General features: G+C 41.9%; 1 protein-coding gene and 1 long non-coding RNA gene across 5 annotated transcripts in view; one reads left to right on the plus strand and one right to left on the minus strand.

Moving 5' to 3' along the window:
- The window catches only part of GSK3B (glycogen synthase kinase 3 beta), a 272,442-nt gene extending 264,354 nt beyond the window's left edge, over positions 1 to 8,088 (minus strand). For all 4 annotated transcript variants that reach the window (XM_016941724.4, XM_016941721.3, XM_016941720.3 and 1 more), the window contains exon 1: positions 5,785 to 8,088. In XM_016941724.4, coding sequence (XP_016797213.1) covers positions 5,785 to 5,872 — 88 coding nt within the window. In that variant the 5' untranslated portion in view covers positions 5,873 to 8,088. The remainder of the gene's footprint in view (positions 1 to 5,784) is intronic.
- Positions 8,089 to 10,816: 2,728 nt separating this feature from the next.
- LOC134809471 (uncharacterized) lies at positions 10,817 to 12,875 on the plus strand. The gene is made up of 2 exons (XR_010155303.1): positions 10,817 to 11,404; positions 11,818 to 12,875. It is a non-coding gene; the product is annotated as an uncharacterized LOC134809471 (long non-coding RNA).
- The last annotated feature ends 7,813 nt before the right edge of the window (positions 12,876 to 20,688 follow it).

Below are 20,688 nucleotides of genomic sequence, written 5' to 3' on the forward strand. Positions count from 1 at the left end.
AATTGATTTGAAATAAGAATCAAGAAATTAACCTTAGACCATGTTATTAAGGGAACACGTTAAGGACTTGGCTTTGTACTGTTGTTAACCATGGTACTCTGGAAATAAAAAGTTGGTTTGACAAAACTAGTTCCAAGACAAATACATCATTACTTCAAGTGATCAAACCAAACATGCTAGGAAAACTATTCAATACAAAAAATATAAGATTTAATCACTTATAAAATTGGAACCTGCACATTGTTTGGAAGTTGACCTCTCTTCCCAAAATATAAGCAAAAATGGTAAGGGGGATTATAAACTAAGAACCCAAATCGACTAAATTGTCTTTTGTTTTGTTTTTTTTTTGAGACGGAGTCTCTCTCTGTCGCCCAGGCTGGAGTGCAGTGGCACGATCTCAGCTCACTGCAATCTCCGCCTCATGGGTTCAAACGATCCTCCTGCCTCAGCCTCCTGAGTAGCTGGGACTACAGACGCACACCACCACGCCCCCGCTAATTTTTGTATTTTTAGTAGAGACGGGGTTTCCCCACGTTGGCCAGGATGGTCTTGATCTCCTGACCTCGTGATCCACCCGCCTCGGCCTCCCAAAGTGCTGGGATTACAGGCGTGAGCCACCGTGCCAGCCGAACTAAATTGTGTTTCTAAATCTTATACCACATCAAATGCATTACAGACACAAGTATATTGGAATAATTTACTAAAAATGTCCATTATGTACTGAGTATTAGCTCATTTAAAAAAAAATAGAAAACTCAATAACATAAAATGGAATATTCCTTTTTTATATAAATTTAAAGGCAGAAAATCTCAGGGAAAACAAACTGTTCTTTAACTCTACTCAGTTTTTCCTTGCTGTTCTATTCACACAGGTTTTTATATAAATATACATTTATACATTACACTCAACAAATTTCAAAAGCAATTTGATTTGTAGAACCAAGGATGATTTGTATAACTCAAGATAAAATGCCAAGAGTGCAACCTCCGCTTTAATGAAAATGCTCTTCTTCTGAACAATGAAAATGCTTTTATTCTTGAAATCGGGGAAAACTCCCCTTCCACCACCACCACCCCACACACACACACACACAAAATCAGCTAGAAAATGATAAACATTCCAACAAATTAATTTACTTATGGTGATTATGTTCTTAGAAGAACAATATCCGGGGAACCCGGTTGGTCCTGTTAGTACCAACACACACTCTTGTCTCACCCACACAAGCGTTCTGCCCCTCCATTCTCCATTATAGGGTGGAGCATCACAAGAAGCACCACAATCTCACATCCTGTCTGTTATCTCCAACCCTGTCTCAACTTCATGGGTCTTATTTAAAAGTATGGAACTGTGACAATAGGGTCAACATATGCATGTTTCACAGCCTTCTCTATGCATAAAGTGCACACACAAATAGAGCTCTCCCACTCTTTAGACTCTGCTGCTGGAATAAAATCTCTGACTTTCCCAGCCTTGCTGTTTCTCCAAAATATTATCTCACACCTGCAACTCAATTCTAATATAAGGGCTACACAGTAAAGCGTGCAAGTACTGATTTTCAGCTGAACTTTGCCAATGAAATGAGAAGATGTCACCTCATTTTCTAAATGCAGTTCCCAATCAGCCATAAGGTGATTTGTGAATCACTGGGTTCCCTTGAAGTTTTTCCTTTTGCCTGTGACTTACTGTCACTTCACAATTAGCATTCTACAGGTGCATGCAACAAGAAAGCATGCAATTCTTAAATATCTTAAACGTTTTAACAACTCTGGGGAAGTCGGGTTGGGAAATGACTGAAAATAAAGTTCTGGTTTTCAGTCTCACACATGAACTCTTTTCCACATTAACACAGGATTATCAAGAAACGGACTAAACTCTAATAACCTAATTTTTAGATGTCATAAAGAGATTAAACTTCCCAGGGGAATACGGAAACTCTAAGTTGCTACCTACTCTTTGGCTTTAATCACCATACGACGTAATACTGCAGAATAATATGCAGCTACTATTATTCTCTCTTTGCTAATAGAAATTTTGATCTAAAAAAGCTTTATATGAGGAAACAAGTGATACAGACTTATTTTCATATTTCTAAATCTTATATTTAAGTATTAAACCTAAACAACTAGCTAAATTTTCTCCAATTGTATATACCAAAAGGATTACTAATATTTTAACCAAAAGTGCCACAAACAGTCCCTTACTTTCCCTATGGAGTAAAATATCATGTGATTCTAAAGAAAAACTTTATAAACATTTATTTAATTACATGTAAACTTGGAAGTGAACAAAAATGAAACATTGGTTTCACTATAGCAAGTAAAAAGTAGTATTTCAAATATACTGATTTAAATTTGGGATTAATGCCTAAACTCAACAAAAAGGGCAAAAAATACTTGTTATAAAATCAACTTTTAATTTCTTCTGGAGTCTTCACAAAGTGAAGGCTCTCAATACTTTATTCTTAGATAAATTTTGCATTTAAAATAATAGTAATAATCATTATTTATAAAAAACAAGTTTTAAGCATATATCAAAGATTAATGGCTACATATCTAAAATGTTACAGTCACAGTTTAGTCCCAAAAGTATTTTCATTGATCTGAAATAAGCCATCATGAAACTATTATAACCAGGTTTCAAGTGTGAGGCTTTTGAAGCTGTATATAAAAAAAAAAAAAATTAGGACTTTGATGAGAAGCATTTAAATAAAAGCCCTTAGTTTACTGCTCCCGAATATAAATCCAACATCTTTAGGTGTAGAAAAATTAGAAACTATGCAATTAATAGACTAGGAAGTCAAATATCATTGCCAGTAACTAACTGCTGTCTGAATTTCAAGGGAACTTATTGTATATTAAATTTTAAGAAAGTGAACTCACCTACCCTCTCACCTCAGCACTTTCTCAATTTTCCCATTACAATTAACAATATAACTCAGCAGTCAAGTCTTCCAGGCCAGTAACATCAGAATTTATTTTTAACTCTTGACTCCTTCACAAATATTCCACTTCAGTCCAGTATGAAGTTCTGCCAGTTCTTCATTCACACTGTCTCTCAAACCTGTTCCTTTCACCCCACTTTCACATTTTACTTTATTCCCTCATGATTCACAACATACCCTACTAGCTCCCTAAAAAGGCTCTAGCATCTCTCTACTATAATTCACTAATTCAACTGCAAAAATCATCTTACATCTTATTCAGCAACCAACAATAAATCCAGATCTCTTCTGAATCTCAATCAAACTTGTACAGAACCCCTCTGCCCTCCATCAGCTAACTTTCTCTTATTTCTCAAATTCCATCTGTTCTTATGTTCTTACTTAGGCCCCTTTAATTCAGATTTGTCAACTTGATTATTGTCTCTCATGCAAAACTCACCATCTTTGTTCCTTGGTACACTCCTTCCACCTAGACCTTTCATGCTTTTCTACCAGTTCAAGTTACCACCTCCTTTAACATCAGTCCTAATACACCTTGTCCGCAGGAAGTCTTTCCTCTCCCAACCATCAGTCTCACCCCTTTACTCTTTGCCACTCTGAACGAATGATTCAATTTGTATTTTACAATCTTGCAGTCATCACGCTATTGTTTTAATTTTTTTTTCCCCATAGCCTCCCTCCACAACTAAAGGATAAGCTTTCGAGAGCAGAGACTACAATTTCTTATGTCTGTTTTCAACAGGGGTTCCTTAGAATGCTAGCATCCTAACAAATGCTTAAAGACTCCCCTTTCTTTTAAATGCTTTTAAAGTCAAAGCTGTCAAAAACACATAATTAACACTAAACTCCAACTTTTAAAATTCTAAATTGACCTATATGGTAATCGGAATTAAACATTTTCATCTATATATTTTACAAGAGTTACTCCATCCTTAGTTAGTATCTGTATTACCAAGAATTCAAGAGTCATTTTCAAAGAAAATCCTGAAAAGAAAATGAAAAGTCCCAAAATGTAGCATTATAATCTAGCATTACAGATCTCTGAAATAAAGCTAATAAATCAATTAGCTGAAATAGACTGACTGGTTTTCAAACTATATTACCAAGATGTAAAACATACAAACACTCCAGTACCACAAGAGGCTCTTAAGTAGCTATTATAAGATTTGTATCATCATAGCTGAAAATTACCCCGGAATTTTAAAATATTTTTCAAATGACTCCATGAAGTGCTTAGAAAGCACGACCCTTCCCTGAAAGATGCATAATCAGCTTTCCTCTTTACCTACCCGGGCATTCTCTACTTGCAAGCCACAGGAAAAAAAAAATTAATTTTCAAAAATTATCTCCCATTCAGCTATTACCTAGACTACCCTGTTTCAGGCTAGTTCCCAAAGCCAACATGAATTGAAATCTTGAGTTCAACTAAAAGTGATCATTTTATGTTGCCTAAGAATATAATAAATTTCACATAACATCATGTTTTGCGTGTGTGTGGGTTCTTAAAATCTCAGTTCTTTAGTTCTCTCAGTTCTTCTAGGCAACAAATTAATTTGTCTTTGCCCTCATGATGCCCCTCTTTCCCACAATAAGGAAACAATATAGATATTTTTGTTAAATTCTGCAAGTATGTTTAAACAAGCTATCATTAAATACCACATGAACTTCTCCATAAATAGAGATACACTGGAACATTAGATACTTAGTATATATTAAACACTTCAAGAGCATACTTTTCAGCACAAACCCAGAACAAGAGTAGTCTATCCACAACCCTGAACACAGCCCAAATATCCCTATTATTTCTAGGACCATAGCCATCTGCAAAAGCCAAAATGGAAAGGACTAAATCCACATTCTTCTAACTAAATCCACAGTTATCTAAATATGATGGAAACTAACGCTAGAGTGTTTTAAATCGTCCTTTTTAAGGAACCCGCCAGAACATTTAACAGGTAATGAACGCAGTAGCACTCCAAAATTGAACTTAAATGTAATGAGCCAGTGACAACATTTAACTTAGTATTTGGCACTATGACAAAACAATCTCAATCAAAACTTGGACCTATTAATACTTCCAAGTTAACTTTTGATTAAACATAAATTATACGGTGGCAGGTTGGTAATGTCAAAACAGGAAGGTTAAGAGATAACACATCAAACCACTTATCCAATTGAACACAAATGCATACAGAGATGTTACTGCTGCTAGGTATTTATTGGCTCCCACTAGTCCCTTCTAAAGAGAGAAATCAATGGCAGCCTCCAAATGTGAATGGTTACTGAGCAAGTTCATCCACAGATTAAGAACAAATATTATGTGTAGTCATACAAACAAGAAAAAAATGTTGGGAGGGTGGGACATTTAACGTCTCTATTAAGTATATCAAACTATCATAACCCCTGAGACCTAAAATACTCTCTCATTCCAAATTCCAAAAATTCTGCAAATGTGCATATAATGGTTTAGTAATCAAATCTTGTCCTTCTCTTTATTCTAAAGGATGGGCAAGTAAACACTGTCATCACTACTTTAACGTGGAAACACTCGAGCACTTGATGAAACCGACTACCAACAGCAAGAAAAGTACAAGAAAGCAGTTTGAAATCGAATCATCCAAATAAATATCATATTATCTCAATTCAAGGTTAATGAGACCGGGGGAGGGGGTATGGGAGGAGTAAAAAGGGAGCTGCTTCATCCTTGACTGAAGATAGGTTTTGCCCTTTTCCATTGCCTGTTTATGAGGAGGTCTAATAATTTCAGATCCTGGTATTTCGAGGTTTCTTATTTTAAGGGCGAGGTGGAAAAGGGGTGTAAAATAAAATCAATACTCACTGCTAACTTTCATGCTGCCAAAAGCTGAAGGCTGCTGCACCGGCTTGCAGCTCTCCGCAAAGGAGGTGGTTCTGGGCCGCCCTGACATGATCACTCTCTTCGCGAATCACCTTTTCCTTCCTTCCTCCTTTTCTTCCTTTTGTCTTTATGTTGGGGTGTTAGGTTAACGATAAATGCAGCATTAAGTTCTCCCACAGAAGAAAAAGAAAAAGACTTCGTCCTCTTGGCTTTTCACTCCTTTTGTATACTATAAAAAAACAAAACAAGCGATATATTTCTCCTTCAAGACAGATCGGCACGGATATTTAACATATAGATGATTTAGGACTTGGGAAAAAATACAATTCTTTCCCCTCCCTTTCCTGGGAGGAGAGAAAAGAGAGGGCAAATCCTAAAAAAATATGTATCACGTGAAACGGGGGCAAATACTTGATTGAAAATGAGTACTTCGAATATTATATTTTCCTCGGGGATTTTTTTTCCGAGTCAATGAAGAAGGGAAGCGGCGGAAGGATCACGAGTCTCACGCTTGAAGAGAAAGGGGGATGGGTAGGAGGGAGGGAGAGGGAGGCTCGGAGATGCGACGGGAAACGCTGCAGCTCCGGCAGCCGCGGGATCCGGCGGGCTGACGGCAGGGGCCCGGCGAACTAGAGGGCGGCGGAGTCGCGAGTCAGTCAGAGGCGGGCGGTGGCGGTGGCGGTGGCGGCGGCTCCTCTCCTCATTGCGCCAGGAGCAGCTGCAGGCGGCGGCTGGATCCAGCGGCCATGGCGGCGGCGGTGGCGGAGGCAGCTCCCTTCAGACCCCAGGCAGCGGCTCCTCGACTGTTCCCCATACGCCGGGGACATGGGAACCCGGCAACCGCTTCCGTCCCTCGGGGCCCCCTCCCCCGTCCGCGGCAACAGCTCGGCCGCCCTCCCGCCCCTCGGCTCTGCTCGGTGCCCGCTCAGGAAGTGTCCGCGCTTTGCCCCAGCCCAGAGCCCTGTCAGCGGCTGCGGGGCCGGCTCCTCCTCGCTTCCTTCCTTCCTTTGTCACTTGGCCCGGGCGGCGGCGGCGGCGGCGGCACAAGCCCGCATTCGCCCGGGTCAGGGGCTGCTCTGTGTGAGGAGCGCTGTCTGCGCAGCCGCCTTGCACTTCCCCACTCCTCCTCCCCCCTCCTACTCGTCCTCCACCTCCTTCCTCCCCCACCCAGCCTTACACCGCCCAGCGCCCCGCCGCCCGCGTAACAGGCGTCTGGGAATCGCCGGCCGAGCCCCACGCTCGCCCGCTTCGGCTGGGAGCCGAAGCCCGAACGGAGCCAATCACGGACGTCGTTTGTTTGCGGCTCCTCCCGGAAAAAGCCGATCAGCCTGAGAAACCAATTAGAAAGTGACGCTGGGAAACCACGCCCACAGAGCGGAAAATGCCGAAGGTAGCCGAACGGAAAGGGTGAATTCGCCTTGTTCGGTGGCTGGCTGGAGGAGACATTCGACAATGGCAACAGTGGCCAATCAGAGTCGCCGGCCCTTACGAAGAGGCTTGAAGAGTTGAGGACGGTGAAACCCAGAGACGCTGGTGAAACTGCACGGCTGGGCGCCGCCGCCGCTTTGTGATTGGCTGGAAAACTCCGCTGGGAGCGTACCTCCTTCGGTGATTGGTGAAGAGAAGGGGGCTTCCGAGGACAGTCTGGCCAGTCAGGACTTCCCCTCCCTCTCCAAGGTGGGGAGAAGAAAGCGAAGGGAGGGCGTCTATAAAGCGCTGTCTCATTGGCCTGAAGCTTAGGCGCTGGAGTTGGGGCAAAAGGGAGAGGGAGGGAGCCCGAAACTCGCGGCGGCGGCCAATCGGCTCTCACTGCCGTCCAATCGCAAGACCTAGCTGCAGTGTGATTGGCCTTCGGCCCCGGTCCCAGGAGCGGGGAGATGCCTGACTCGGGTCGTGGCTGACGACCGGACGGTTCGCCTGCGGCCGCCTCCAACAACAGTGGAAACCGCACACACGGACCGCGGGCCCTCGGTGCAGCAAATCGGAAAGTGCTGCGGTCGGCGGCCCTGGGCTCTGAGCGCTCAAGCGAGCAGAGGGGTGGAGGGGCTCTCCCCACCCACAGGAGGCTCTCGGCGGGGCGCAGCCAATTCTGCGCGCCCAAGGCCCCCCTCTGCCCTGGATCGCGTGTGCCGAGTGTCGGCCTCTTCCCCGAAAGGGCCAGACGGACCAAGGGGGCCTTCCCAGCCGGCTGCAAGCTCTCAGACGCTAAAATGGGAACAAAGCTTCCAGAAAGGCAGCGCCTTTGGGCGGCCGCGCCCCGCCCAGCTGCGGGGGCCATTGATACAGAGGCTTGCTGCGCTCGGTGTGCGCGGCCCGGCCGGGCCTCTGGAAACGCCCATGAGAAATGAGCTCATGCTGGATGCGCGCGCTCCTTGGGCGCAACTGCCCAGCGCAAAACGGGCCCCGAAAGCAGGTGAGGGGAAATGCCGTCAGGCCGGATATCCTGAAGCCTCCGAGGAAATGGGGGGGTCAGAGGAGCCCGTGGTAGCTTTGGATCTTTTGGAACTAGGGTGATCTATAAAAGTGCAGCTTGAGAAGATTTCATACGTAAGACCAGCGTCCATTGTTCTACCATAGAACCAGTTCCTTTGGTCTGCTTTAGAACAGTGAGGTATGGCTACGTCAAGATAACAGAAAGTAGAACAGACAGTTGCCATCCTGATTGTAATCCAGTGGTGCCTGTAATTTCTACCTGCAGAGTCATCTCTTTCTGTTAAGATGCTGTCTCCAGAAAGCACATGTAAAAGGACCTATATTTGATCAGATTACCTGGCTCTTGCTTTGAAACACTGATGAAGGACTTGGGACAGAACAAAGTAAGCTTTGATGGAAGACAGGAAAGGTCTAGATAGTGTTTGCAGATTCAAATGGCTTACAGAGGCCAGACAAGTAAAGCAAATGAGTGAGACTGGCCTTGTGTAAGACAATGGGGAATGATAGGGAAAATGGCAAATTGGAATATCCATGCCATAACTAAAAGGAACAGTTGCTCAGCTCTAGCAGATTGTTGCCCTCAGGAATGTGGGTCCAGTGTTCTCAGATGTTCAATTTTTTTCCTCCCAAAAGAAACCCCAAAATTGGATTTTTGTGTGAAATCTCTGCATTTTTAAATGTTGGTAACCAAATTTTCAAACCCTGCAGGCCAACCTAAAAACATCCCTTGGCCGATGAGGCATTGGAAAAAGTGTTAATAATTGTTAGGGGCCCGATAGCAGTAGGAGGGTGAAAACAAAATGGTTTGGGACCTTAAATAATTGAAATGTATCTTTATTTATTTATTTATTTTTGAGACGGAGTTTCACTCTTGTTGCCCAGGCTGGAGTGCAGTGGCGCGATCTCGGCTCACCGCAACCTCCGCCTCCCCGATTCAAGTGATTCTCCTGCCTCAGCCTCCCAAGTAGTTGGGATCACAGGCATGTGCCACCATGCCAGCTACTTTTGTATTTTTAGTAGAGACGGGGTTTCTTCATGTTGGTCAGGCTGGTCTCGAACTCCCGACCTCAGGTGATCTGCCTGCCTCAGCCTCACAGAGTATCGGGATTACAGGCGTAAGCCACCACACCGGGCCGGTTGAAATTTATCTTTAAAATAGTGCACCTTTAATCCTTTTTTTATTTCTGTGTGTATCTTATAATGTGCATATCATGTTAGCTCAAGATCAAGAGTTTATGGACAAGCCAGGCGTGGTGGCTTATGCCTGTTATCCCAGCAATTTGGGAGGCCGAGGCAGGTGGATCGCCTGAGGTTAGGAGTTCGAGACTAGCCTGGTCATCATGGTGAAACCCCGTCTCTACTAAAACTTTAAAACTTAGCTGGGCGTGGTGGCGGGCATCTATAATACCAGTTACTTGGGAGGCTGAGGCAGGAGAATCGCTTGAACCCAGGAGGTGGAGGTTGCAGTGAGCTGAGACGCACCATTGCACTCCAGCCAAGGCAACAAGAGCGAAACTCCGTCTCAAAAAGAAAAAAAAAAAAAGTTTATGAACCACTAGTTTAGACAAAGAATAGTTGTACAGTTGTACAGATGGATAAGGAAGGAAAGAACATTCCAGGCAAAAAGAAAAGGTTATGCAATGGCTGAAATGTTTAACAAGGTATTTGGAGACCTTGAGATAGTTTGAAATTATGTAATGTCTAAGATGTGGGCCAAGAGAAAATAAAGGAAAATATCACAGGATAATAGAGGAGTAAAGTAAACTATGCTGTATTAACTCCATATTAGGCAGCCAGTAAAAATAAATACAACCACCAAAAGTAACTCAGAAATATGTTTAGGAAACAATACTAATTGAAAAATATAGAACTTCAGGTTGTATATCTACCATATTTCCAATCTGTAAAATATAAGTACATTTGGATCAAGATTGGAAAGGAAGACAAATTAGAATAACTTGTCAATAACATATTTAAATATAAATGAAAATATTTAAATGTCTTTGCTTAGTATTTTTATAATAAATTTCTATTTTTTTACTTTTATTTATCTTTTAATCTCACTGTTATCCAGGATGGAGTGCAGTAGCACAGTCATAGCTCACTACAGCCTTGAACTTCTGGGCTCAAGCAGTCCTCCCACCTCAGCCTCCTAAGTAGCTGGGATTACAGGTGTAAGCCACTGTACCCCACCTCTGTGTTTGATTTTAAGGGGAATTGGCCCAAAAAATAACATTTATATTATTTCTTCACTATGATTCACATGTCCCTCAGAAGCCTCTAATTACAATGGAATTCTTAAAAAAAATTCACATTTCTCAGCAAAGCTTTCCAACCAAAATTTTTATGATAATCCTTTGTCATATAAGTTAAAATAGTAAAACTAGACAATAGTGAGTATTATATTTGAGACACCTGCTAGGCATCTGATATAAGGTGGATGAGAGGATCAGTGTCCTTTGGGAGTTTACCCTCTAGGGAAGCAACTACATGAAAAGTTAAATAAATTATAAAAATCACATTTTGAATTGATAAAAGTTATGAGACAGAACATAATTTGGTTTTTATTTTTTTGAGACAGGGTCTCACTTTGTCCTCCAGGATGGAGTGCTGCGGCCTCAACCTCCTGGGTTCAAGGGATCCTGCTGCCTCAGCCCCCCAAGTAGCTAGGACTACAAGGGTGCACCACCACACCCAGCTAATTTTTGTATTTTTTGTATAAATGGGGTTTCGCCATGTTGCCCAGACTGGTCTCAAACTCCTGGGCTCAAAATCTGCGTGCCATGGCTTCTCAAAACGCTAGGATTACTGGCGTGAGTCACCATGCCTGGCCTATAATTTGTTAATATGGTTGTTACTACAAAGTTTAAAATAAATTGCCCATGCATTCCTATTTATAATAGGTGAGTGGAGGACACTTCAATCTAAAGTGATCTTAAAGGAGGAGTAGTAGGATTTGAAGATGAAGAAAGAAGAGGGGAGGTAAATTACTTTCCATCACTTCAATTTCAACCCATCAGATAAACCCTCTCTTTAGTAAACCCGCATGTGGGTGGAGCTGTAACAGCAATTAAGGACAGTGTGACTCTGTTCTTCTGACTTTGGGAAAACCAGTTTGGTTGGAACAAAAAGCTGATAGAGAAGACTAATGGAAGATAAGGTTGAAAAGGTAGGTTTGAGGGAGCTTTGAATGTTACAGGAAAAAAAAAAAAAAAACTGGGCTTTGTCCTGTAGACAGTGGAGAGGTACTTTAGCAGATGTAAGACATTACCATTATAGGAAAGCCTCTGAAGTAACATACACTGTGGTTTTTCCTGTTGCTGAAAATATGCCCAGAGTAACAAGATGTGGCATAGTTGGTTATGTGTCTTATAACCAGTGAGGTGTGCCCAAATGGGAAAGTAATGAATGACTACCCAAAAAGAAGAGGGAGAGTGTTTGAAACACTGTCACTGTGAAATAGACTGGTTGTATGAAAAGTTGCATATCAAGCCTTTGGCAAATTATATAAATACTCTGATTTTGATATCTTAAAGGAGTATACTATAGAAAATAAAAGAAAAACACTTGAATCTGTTACAGGAAACGGGTCATGATCCAGACCCCAGGAGAGGGTTCTTGGATCTCACACAAGAAAGAATTCAGGGTGACCCCACAGTGCAAAAGTCAAAGCAAGTATTAAGAAAATGAAGGAATAACAGAATGGCTACTACATAGACAGAGCAGCCCTGAGGGCTGCTGGTTGCCCTTTTTTTTTTTTTTTTCCTTTGAGATGGAGTTTTCGTTCTTGTTGCCCAGGCTGGAGTGCAATGGCGTGATCTCGGCTCACCACAACCTCCACCTCCCGGGTTCAAGCAATTCTGCCTCAGCCTCCCGAGTAGCTGAGATTACAGGCATGCGCCACCACGCCCGGCTAATTTTGTGTTTTTAGTAGAGTCAGGGTTTCTCCATGTTGGTCAGGTTGGTCTTGAACTTCCGACCTCAGTTGATCTGCCCGCCTTGGCCTCCCAAAGTACTGGGATTACAGGCATAAGCCACCGCACCTGGCCTGCTTGCCCATTCTTTATGGTCGTTTCTTGATGATATGCTAACCAAGGAGTGGATTAATCATGCCTCCCCTTTTTAGACCACATAGGGTCTAAACTGTCATGGCACATTTGTAAACTGTCATGGCACTGGTGGGAGTGTAGCAGTGAGGACGACCAGAGGTCATTCTCATCGCCATTTTGGTTTTGGTGGGTTTTGGCCAGCTCCTTTACTGCAACCTGTTTTATCAGCAAGGTCTTTATGACCTGTATTTTGTGCTGACTTCCTATCTCATCCTGTGACTTAGAATGCCTTAACTGACCATCTGGGAATGCAGCCCAATAGATTTCACCCTCATTTTGCCCAACTCCTGTTTAAGATGGAGTTGCTCTGGTTCACATGCCTCTAACAAATCCTTTTAGTTTTTCATGCTTGTCACATGTTTACTTCTAAGGGTATAATCATGTGGTTTACTATATTATTACTGATTAGATTATTTTGAACTACTTCAATTTTATTTATTTTACCTCATTTCCATTCACATTTTTTGAAAAGAGCTTTTTTATACAAGAGTGTAAATATTTTCACATTGAATAAATGAATTGAAAACAGTATGTGTTGATTGAATACTTGAAGTATACTTCTTTACAGCAAATTCTAGGAATTCAGCTTTGTTTTATGTGCATTAAAATGTAATAAATATAGAACAAATATTTTAGGCCCTCAGTAGCTGTAAATCGGGAACGGTCAGATTTCCTTCACATGGAAATGGGACTCACATCTCTCAGAATGGAACAGAAGTCTTTTGGTCTTTAATCTATGTCATGTTGATGGGAAATGTGAAAGCTACAAGAAAATTGGTATTTGGTTTCTTGGATATTGAGTATCCTTGGCCAGGGGTGCAGGGAAGTGAAAAAAAAGTAAGACCTCCTATGGATCATCCAAAAAGGAATTTCAGAATGCAGAGAGGGCTGGTCTCCCTTAATCAGGCCAAAACTTTATTTGAATTGTATCAGGATGCTTCATTCCTGTGCCCAGTAGGATGGAATCTTGCAAGAAAATGGGAAGGAATGTACAAAGCCTCAAGGAATGTGTTTCTCTGTAACATCTAGATCAGACAGTAGTATGAAGTGCCAGATATGAAACCAGAAAGGATCCTTATGAGAGTTTATAGCTCAGTTTTATAAAACCGTTAATGTTTTACTATCTCTGCTGCCTTATTTTTTTTTTTTTTTTAAGAGATGGGGTCTCGCTCTGCTGCCCAGGCTGGAGTGCAGTGGTGCGATCATAGCTCACTGCAACCTCAAACTCCTGGGCTCAGGTCAACCATCCTGCCTCAGCCATGCCCTGCCACTGCCCCCTTCCCCCGCAGTAGCTGGGGCTACAAGTGCATGCCACCACACCCAGCTATTTTAATTACTTTGTAGAGACAGGGTCTTGCCATGTTGTCCAGGCTGGTGCTGTTGTTCTTTATTTTTACAATGTATATTGTGTATGCACTAGTAGTGTTCAGTACTTGAAGATAAAAGTAGTAATTTAGGAAAAATAACCATTATTCCCCTAACTAAATCTTGCTACTCTTAGGACCAGTTAGAAGTCTTAGGAAAATATCAACTCTGATTGTTTTTTCTTTTCTTTTTTGTTTGTTTGTTTTTGTTGTTGTTATTGTTTAGATAATTTGTTGCTCTGTCACCCAGGCTGGAGTGCAGATGTGTGATCATGGCTCACTGCAGCCTACCTCCAGGGCTCAAGCAATCCTCCCGCCTTAGCCTCCCAAGTAGCTGGGACTTACAGGCACACAACTGACCTAGCTAATTTTTTTATTTTTGTAAAGAAAGAGGTCTTCCTACGTTGTCCAGACTGGTCTTGAACTCCTGGCCTCAAGCAGTCCTCCCACCTTGGCCCCCTAGAGTGCTGGGATTACAGGTGTGAGCCACTATACCCAGTCTGGTTTTTTTTCGTTTTTTTTTTTTTTTTTTTTTTTTTTTTTTTTTTTTTTTGAGGACTCAACATGTCCGAGACAGTTGAGTACACTTCTACTTTCTCTAACCACTTCTTGACAATTTGAATACAGTTTTCATTTTTAGTCTTCTTATCAAGTGTTCCAATTGTACTTTTTATCCTTAAGGACTTTAAATATGATTATATAGAATTTCATAAATTTTGCTGGCCTGTGTTGGACAACACATGAAAAGACACGAATATCCTAATTCCACCAGGAAGTGCTTGTTGTCTACTGTGTGCCCAGGTCTGTGCCACATATGGTGGGAAACGTTTGCTTGCAACAAATTGAGAAAACTGCTGTATATGCTTTGAAACCTAACTGGTTTATTCAACTGCATTTTAAAAATATTTCCAAGGCCAAAGGCTCTTGGACCCTTTTAGAATTAAAAACAAATATCTTACACAGCCATGTCAGCTGGAACTCTGAGGAAGCAAACTATCCTATGGAGGTTAAGCTTTTAATCTGGCATGAGAGGAGTTAAAGTGAAGTACTTCTAAGCACCAGAGAAACCATCTAGTGGGAAAAAAAGAATTCATCAACAGGGAGTTGCCAAATGAGGACACGCACATGCTTTGCCTTCATTATCTAACTTTCTTCCAGTATAAATAGAATTACATGGAGGTGTAAGGCATTTCTCTTGATCTCAGTCAATGCTGTGCACATCGTGGGAACTCAGTAAATGTTGGCAAAATGAGTAGTGTGATTGTAATTGAAAAAGCGAAACAATTATAACCATCAAAATTACAACTTTATAAAATATCTGCATATGGACAATCACTCTGAGAAAATACTCCCCCCAAAAAAGTTGTTTTATTAATTTTTTAGTTTTCTGAATTTTTTCTTACATTAATTTTTTTCCTATTATTGGTTCTACAATATAATTTGAGTATCAAAATTTCTTAATTAGATGCATTCAAATAGAATCACAGCTTGGGGCAAGTCTCCGTTCACCACCAGGCTTCAAACATGTCATGGCATATCTGGCAAATTGGTAGTTTCAGGCTGCCAAGAGGTGATTTACATAAGGGTTTTGGCGGAAAGACTGCCAAGAAGTGTGGATGACAGAGAGGTGGGGGTTGGCCAGACTGCTTTTCAGTCAATTTGCACAGCTACAGTGCACCAGCAAGTGTTCCAGTTGGTCAGTGCCCATGCCATGCCAGCTGTTAATCCTTGGATTGAGGGAATGACACCTTACCTATCTTGAAGATTCATATTCCAATACAGCCTCGTGGAGTCCACTAGGAAAGTACCAAGAGCAGAAATAGGAGTGCACTAAAATAATTACTACATCACACAACATAATCAAAAGATGAGGGGTTACAGCTTGTTGCCACTTGTGCAGAAAATGATGGCACGATTTTGCAGCATCGGAGATTCCAGGAAACAAGCATTTTGCTTCTTTCAGGGCCACAACGGAGGTCATGAAGATGTCCAGCAGCACGTGGTAATGACCTGGCTTAATGGGGCTGGCTCACTGATGAGTACTAGAAGTGTTCAAGAAAACTCAGCAGCAGATATCCAGGTGGCTGCAGATATCCACGTGGCCGCAGATATGCCTCATTCTTGAGCCCATGTAAAACACTGTGTAGGGGCTCTTAGAAATTATGGGCAGAGGATTTTGCAAGGAGCTGAAGTTCGGCATCAGCAAGCAAAGACAGGAGCCAATGAAATACGGATTGCAAAACTATTCCTAATTAGTTCATTATTAATGTAATCAGCTCATATAGAATTAATGTAATCAGTAGCTCATATAGAATATGAGAATGAGAGGTACATCTGCTGTTTCCTCACTTGGTGGTCCCCATTTCCGCAAGGTTCTTATTTGTGTGACCATTTCACGAAAATGAAAGTATTGGTAGTTTTTAAAAACAGTTCAGGGCTTTTTTTTTTAACAACACAACCCATATATGCAAGTCAAATACAATTCTTCATCTGGTGCTCAACCAAAGAAAGAGTGATACATTCCAATACTGGAGGAAAAACTGGCCTGACTAAATTTATTGATATTTAAGGTCTTGTAAAGGGTAATTTTGAAAGTATGTAATTTCCACTTAAAATGCTATTTTAAGAACCTGAACCTTGCTGTATTAGTTCCTTTTCATGCTGCTAATAACGATATACTCGAGACTGGGTAATTTGTAAAGGAAAAAGGTTTAATGGACTCACAGTTCCACATGGCTGGGGAGGCCTCACAATCACTGTGGAGGGCAAAGGAAGAGGACATCTTACATGGCTGCAGGCAAGAGGGCATGTGCAAGGGAACTCCTCTTTATAAAACCATCGCATCTCATGAGACTTATTCACTATCACGAGAACAGCATGGGAAAAACCTGCCCCCATGATTCAATTACCTCCCCCCAGGTCCCTCCCACTACATGTGGGAATTCTGGGAGCTACAATTCAAGTTGAGATGTGGGTGGGGACACAGCCAAACCATATCAGCAAGTGATTTGGATGGGGACACAGCCAAACTTGCATCAAGTGAGGTTTGGCTGTGTCCCCACCCAAATCTCATCTTGAATTGTAGCTCCCATAATTCCCATCTGTCATGGGAGGGACTCGGTGGGATGTAATTGAATCATGGGGGGCCAGCTATTCTGGTAGTGAGTAAGTCTCACAAGATCTGATGGGTTTATCTGGGGTTTCCACATTTGCTTCTTCCTCATTTTCTCTTGCTGCCACCATGTAAGAAGTGCCTTTCACCTCCTGCCATGATTCTGAGGCCTCCCCAGCCATGTAGAACTGTAAGTCCAATTAAATCTCTTTTTTTCCCAGTCTAAGGTATGTCTTTATCAGCAGCATTAAAATGGACTAATACATTTGCCTAAGCGGAAACTCTGGGGTTCTACTTTTTATACAGAGCTTAATAGTTTATAATGAACATTATAGTAGTAGTTGTGCATCAAAACCTATAAGGTGGGCAAAACAGGTAATACTTCTCCCATTTTACAGATTAAAAAATGGAGGCAACGGCTGGGTACAGTGGCTCACTCCTGTAATTCCAGCACTTTAGGAGGCCAAGGCAGGCAGATCACTTGAGAAAAAGAGTTCGAGACCAGCCTGGGCAACATAGTGAGACCCTCTCTCTCAAAAAAAATAGCCAAGTGTGATGATGGACACCTGTAACCCCAACTACTTCAGAGACTGAGGCAGGAGGATCACTTGAGCCTAGGAGGTCAAGGCTGCAGTGAGCTGTGATTGGGCCACTGCACTCCAGCCTGGGTGACAGAGAGAGACCTCTCTAAAAAATAAAAAAATAAAAAAAATGGAAGCACAGAAAACTATACCTTTTCTAGCTCAACTTTACCACATTGATGAAAAAGTATTGAGCAGCCACAGGTACATGACATTCCACTATGTTCTTGGAATAATATTAAAGAAAAGGCATGAAGGTATGCTCTGAGCAGGCAAGAGAAGTCACATAAAATGAGAGTAATTTATAATGTGACTTTTTTCTCATGGTCCTTCTTTTTCTCATTTAACTGTTTACTCCTTTATATGTTATAGCAATTGTTGTTTAATAATTGCATTAAAATAAATAGATGCCTTGGACACTGATACTCTTGGAATACAGAACAATGTTCATGGCATTTAATATATGGATACAAGATTTTTTAAAAGGAAAGATGTATATATAGGGTCCTACCAGATTAGAAGTATGATTGCAATTGGAATTTAATTAGTGAGCACTTACTAAATACCTATTATGTGCAAAGTATTGTACTCAATGAGAGTGAATTTATGTATTTATGTATTTATTTATTTATTTATTTATTGAGATGGAGTTTTGCTCTTGTTGCCCAGGCTGGAGTGCAATGGCATGATCTCGGCTCACCGCAACCTCCGCCTCCCGGGTTCAAGTGATTCTCCTGCCTCAGCCTCCTGAGTAGCTGGGATTACAGGTGTGTGCCACCATGCCCGGCTAATTTTGTATTTTTAGTAGAGACGGGGCTTCTCCATGTTGGTCGGACTGGTCTCAAACTCCCAATCTCTGGTGATCCACCCACCTGGGCCTCCCAAAGTGCTGGGATTACAGGCGTGAGCCACCACGCCAGGCCCGAGAGTGAATTTTTTAAAAAGAAACAAGACATTATCAGTGTCCTGAAGAATTCTGAATCTGTTTTGAGAGAAAAAAGATATAGGCTAGGTATTTTGAAGGTCCTCAACAAATATTTGTTGAGTGAATGGATGGATGAATTATTACTGGCCCAAGGCAACATATGATGAATACCAAGAAAATGAGGGCATGTGTACATACATAAGAGTTCAGGGCATAGCTGAAGTGAGGAATGGAATACTCTACTGGCCAGATCCATCCCATATACCCACCCTTGAAGAAACTGTCCCCACAAGAAAGAGAAGTTCCATTACAAAAAAAATTTTTTAAGATGAAGGGCTGCAGCAGCACACTGGACAAGTGAAAACTACTGCTACCCCAGGCCACTATAGGCCTACTTTGTTAACAGATTCCAGTAGGATATTTATGTTCCATCCCCAAAGCAGGAGGAGGGTTCAGACCAGTGCCAAGAAGGAAATCTGGAGCTATATATCAAGAGAACAATCTCACATGGGATTGATCACTAACTTTATAAGGATGGAGAAGGCAGATGAGAAACAAAGTGGAATTAGATAACAGAATGTAGACTTTGACTCTCTCACTTTTAAGGACTGTGAAGTTGTGGAAATAGTAGAAAGGTCAAAGAAGGGAGACAGTAGACCATTATATCAATTTTTTAAAAGACTGCAAAGAATATTAGATTCATTATTAAGACTTTAGAGGCCTCTACAACTATATAGAGTCAGAATTATGAAGGTAAAGTCACATTGCAGGGCAACTTTGAATAGATAGAATACTTAAGCTAAGGAAATCAGGAATTAGAGGTAGGTAACAGTACACTCAGAAGGTATGGGGATACTAAATGTTTCTCTTGAACACAAAACAGAAATTGTTCTGACCCCCTTCCCCAATAATGTCTTGAAGGAGTAACTTGAGGCCAGTATGACAATCACTCTGGAAGCCAAGAAGTGGCTGTCTTCTATCTAAATTAAGATTTGCATTACTTGCTAATAGAATGGAACATTAAGCAGTAGTTTGGAATCTTCCTCACAGAGAAAGTACAAGCCAGTGGTGGCTCATGCCTGTAATCCTAGCACTTTGGGAGGCCAAGGCCAGCAGATCACTTGAGGTCAGGAGTTCGAGACCAGCCTGGCCAACATAGTAAAACCCTGCCTTTACTAAAAAATAGAAAAATTAGCCAGGTGCAGTGGTACATGCCTGTAGTCTCAGCTACTCAGGAGGCAGGAGAATTGCTTGAACCCCGGAGGCGGAGGTTGCAGTGAGCCAAGATCATGCCACTGTACTCCACCCTGGGCGACAGAGCAAGACAAACCAAATTGAAATAATCCATGCTGATATTTTGTACATCTGCAGGGTTAATGGTAATCTATAGGATTTTGTCAAAGATACAGCAAAACTTATCTCCAAAGGGAATGAGTCAAAAGTTGCAAATTTTAGAGACTGGCTAAAGCCTTACAAGCAACCTAATACATTTTTTCCCCTCTGGAAAGTGCCCAAAGACCCAGTGAATCTGGGGACAAACCTCAGTGCTTCTGCCAGGTTCCCATTTAAAAGAGAGACTGGACCCTTACCTTGAACTTTAGTGTTGAGGCTATAGTCTATTGGCATCCAAATGATTACTTATGAAAGAAGCTTCATCATGCTCCCTTAAAAAACAACTTATTCCCTGCCAAAACTAGGATCGCGTTGCTTTAGGAAGAGGATACATACTATGTGACAGCCAAATGATGATTTGCCAAAAAAAATAAAAATCAAGGCTGGACGCGGTGGCTCATGCCTATAATCCCAGCACTTTGGGAGGCTGAGATGGGTGGATCAGGGGTTTGAGACTAGCCTGGTCTACATGGTGAAACCCTGTCTCTACTAAAAATACAAAAATTAGCCTAGCGTGGTGGCTCATGCCTGTAACCACAGCTACTCAGGAGGCTGAGGCAGGAGAATCGCTTGAACCTGGGAGACAGAACTTACAGTGAGCCGAGATCGTGCCATTGCACTCCAGTCTGGGCAACAAGAACGAAATTTCATCTCAAAAAAAAAAAAATCAAATTCCATTGTGGATGGCAAAAGAGCCTCCTATCACCCAGAAGAGGGAAGGTAGCCTATATTAGACATGGCCTTACAGACTGTTGACGAGGAACTTGCTGAAGGCTACCTGAAAATAAAATAATAGGAAATGGGCATTTTGCTATTTAATGATCTGGAAAATTGGAAACCACCTTGGTCTAGGCAAATCCTTGGGGAGGAAGTTTAAGTCTTTTTTTTTTTTTTTTTTTTTTTTTTGAGACAGAGTCTCGCTCTGTCACACAGGCTGGAGTGCAGTGGCGCAATCTCGGCTCACCGCAAC

Source organism: Pan troglodytes, chromosome 2 (genome assembly GCF_028858775.2).
Source record: "Pan troglodytes isolate AG18354 chromosome 2, NHGRI_mPanTro3-v2.0_pri, whole genome shotgun sequence".
NCBI lineage: Eukaryota > Metazoa > Chordata > Mammalia > Primates > Hominidae > Pan > Pan troglodytes.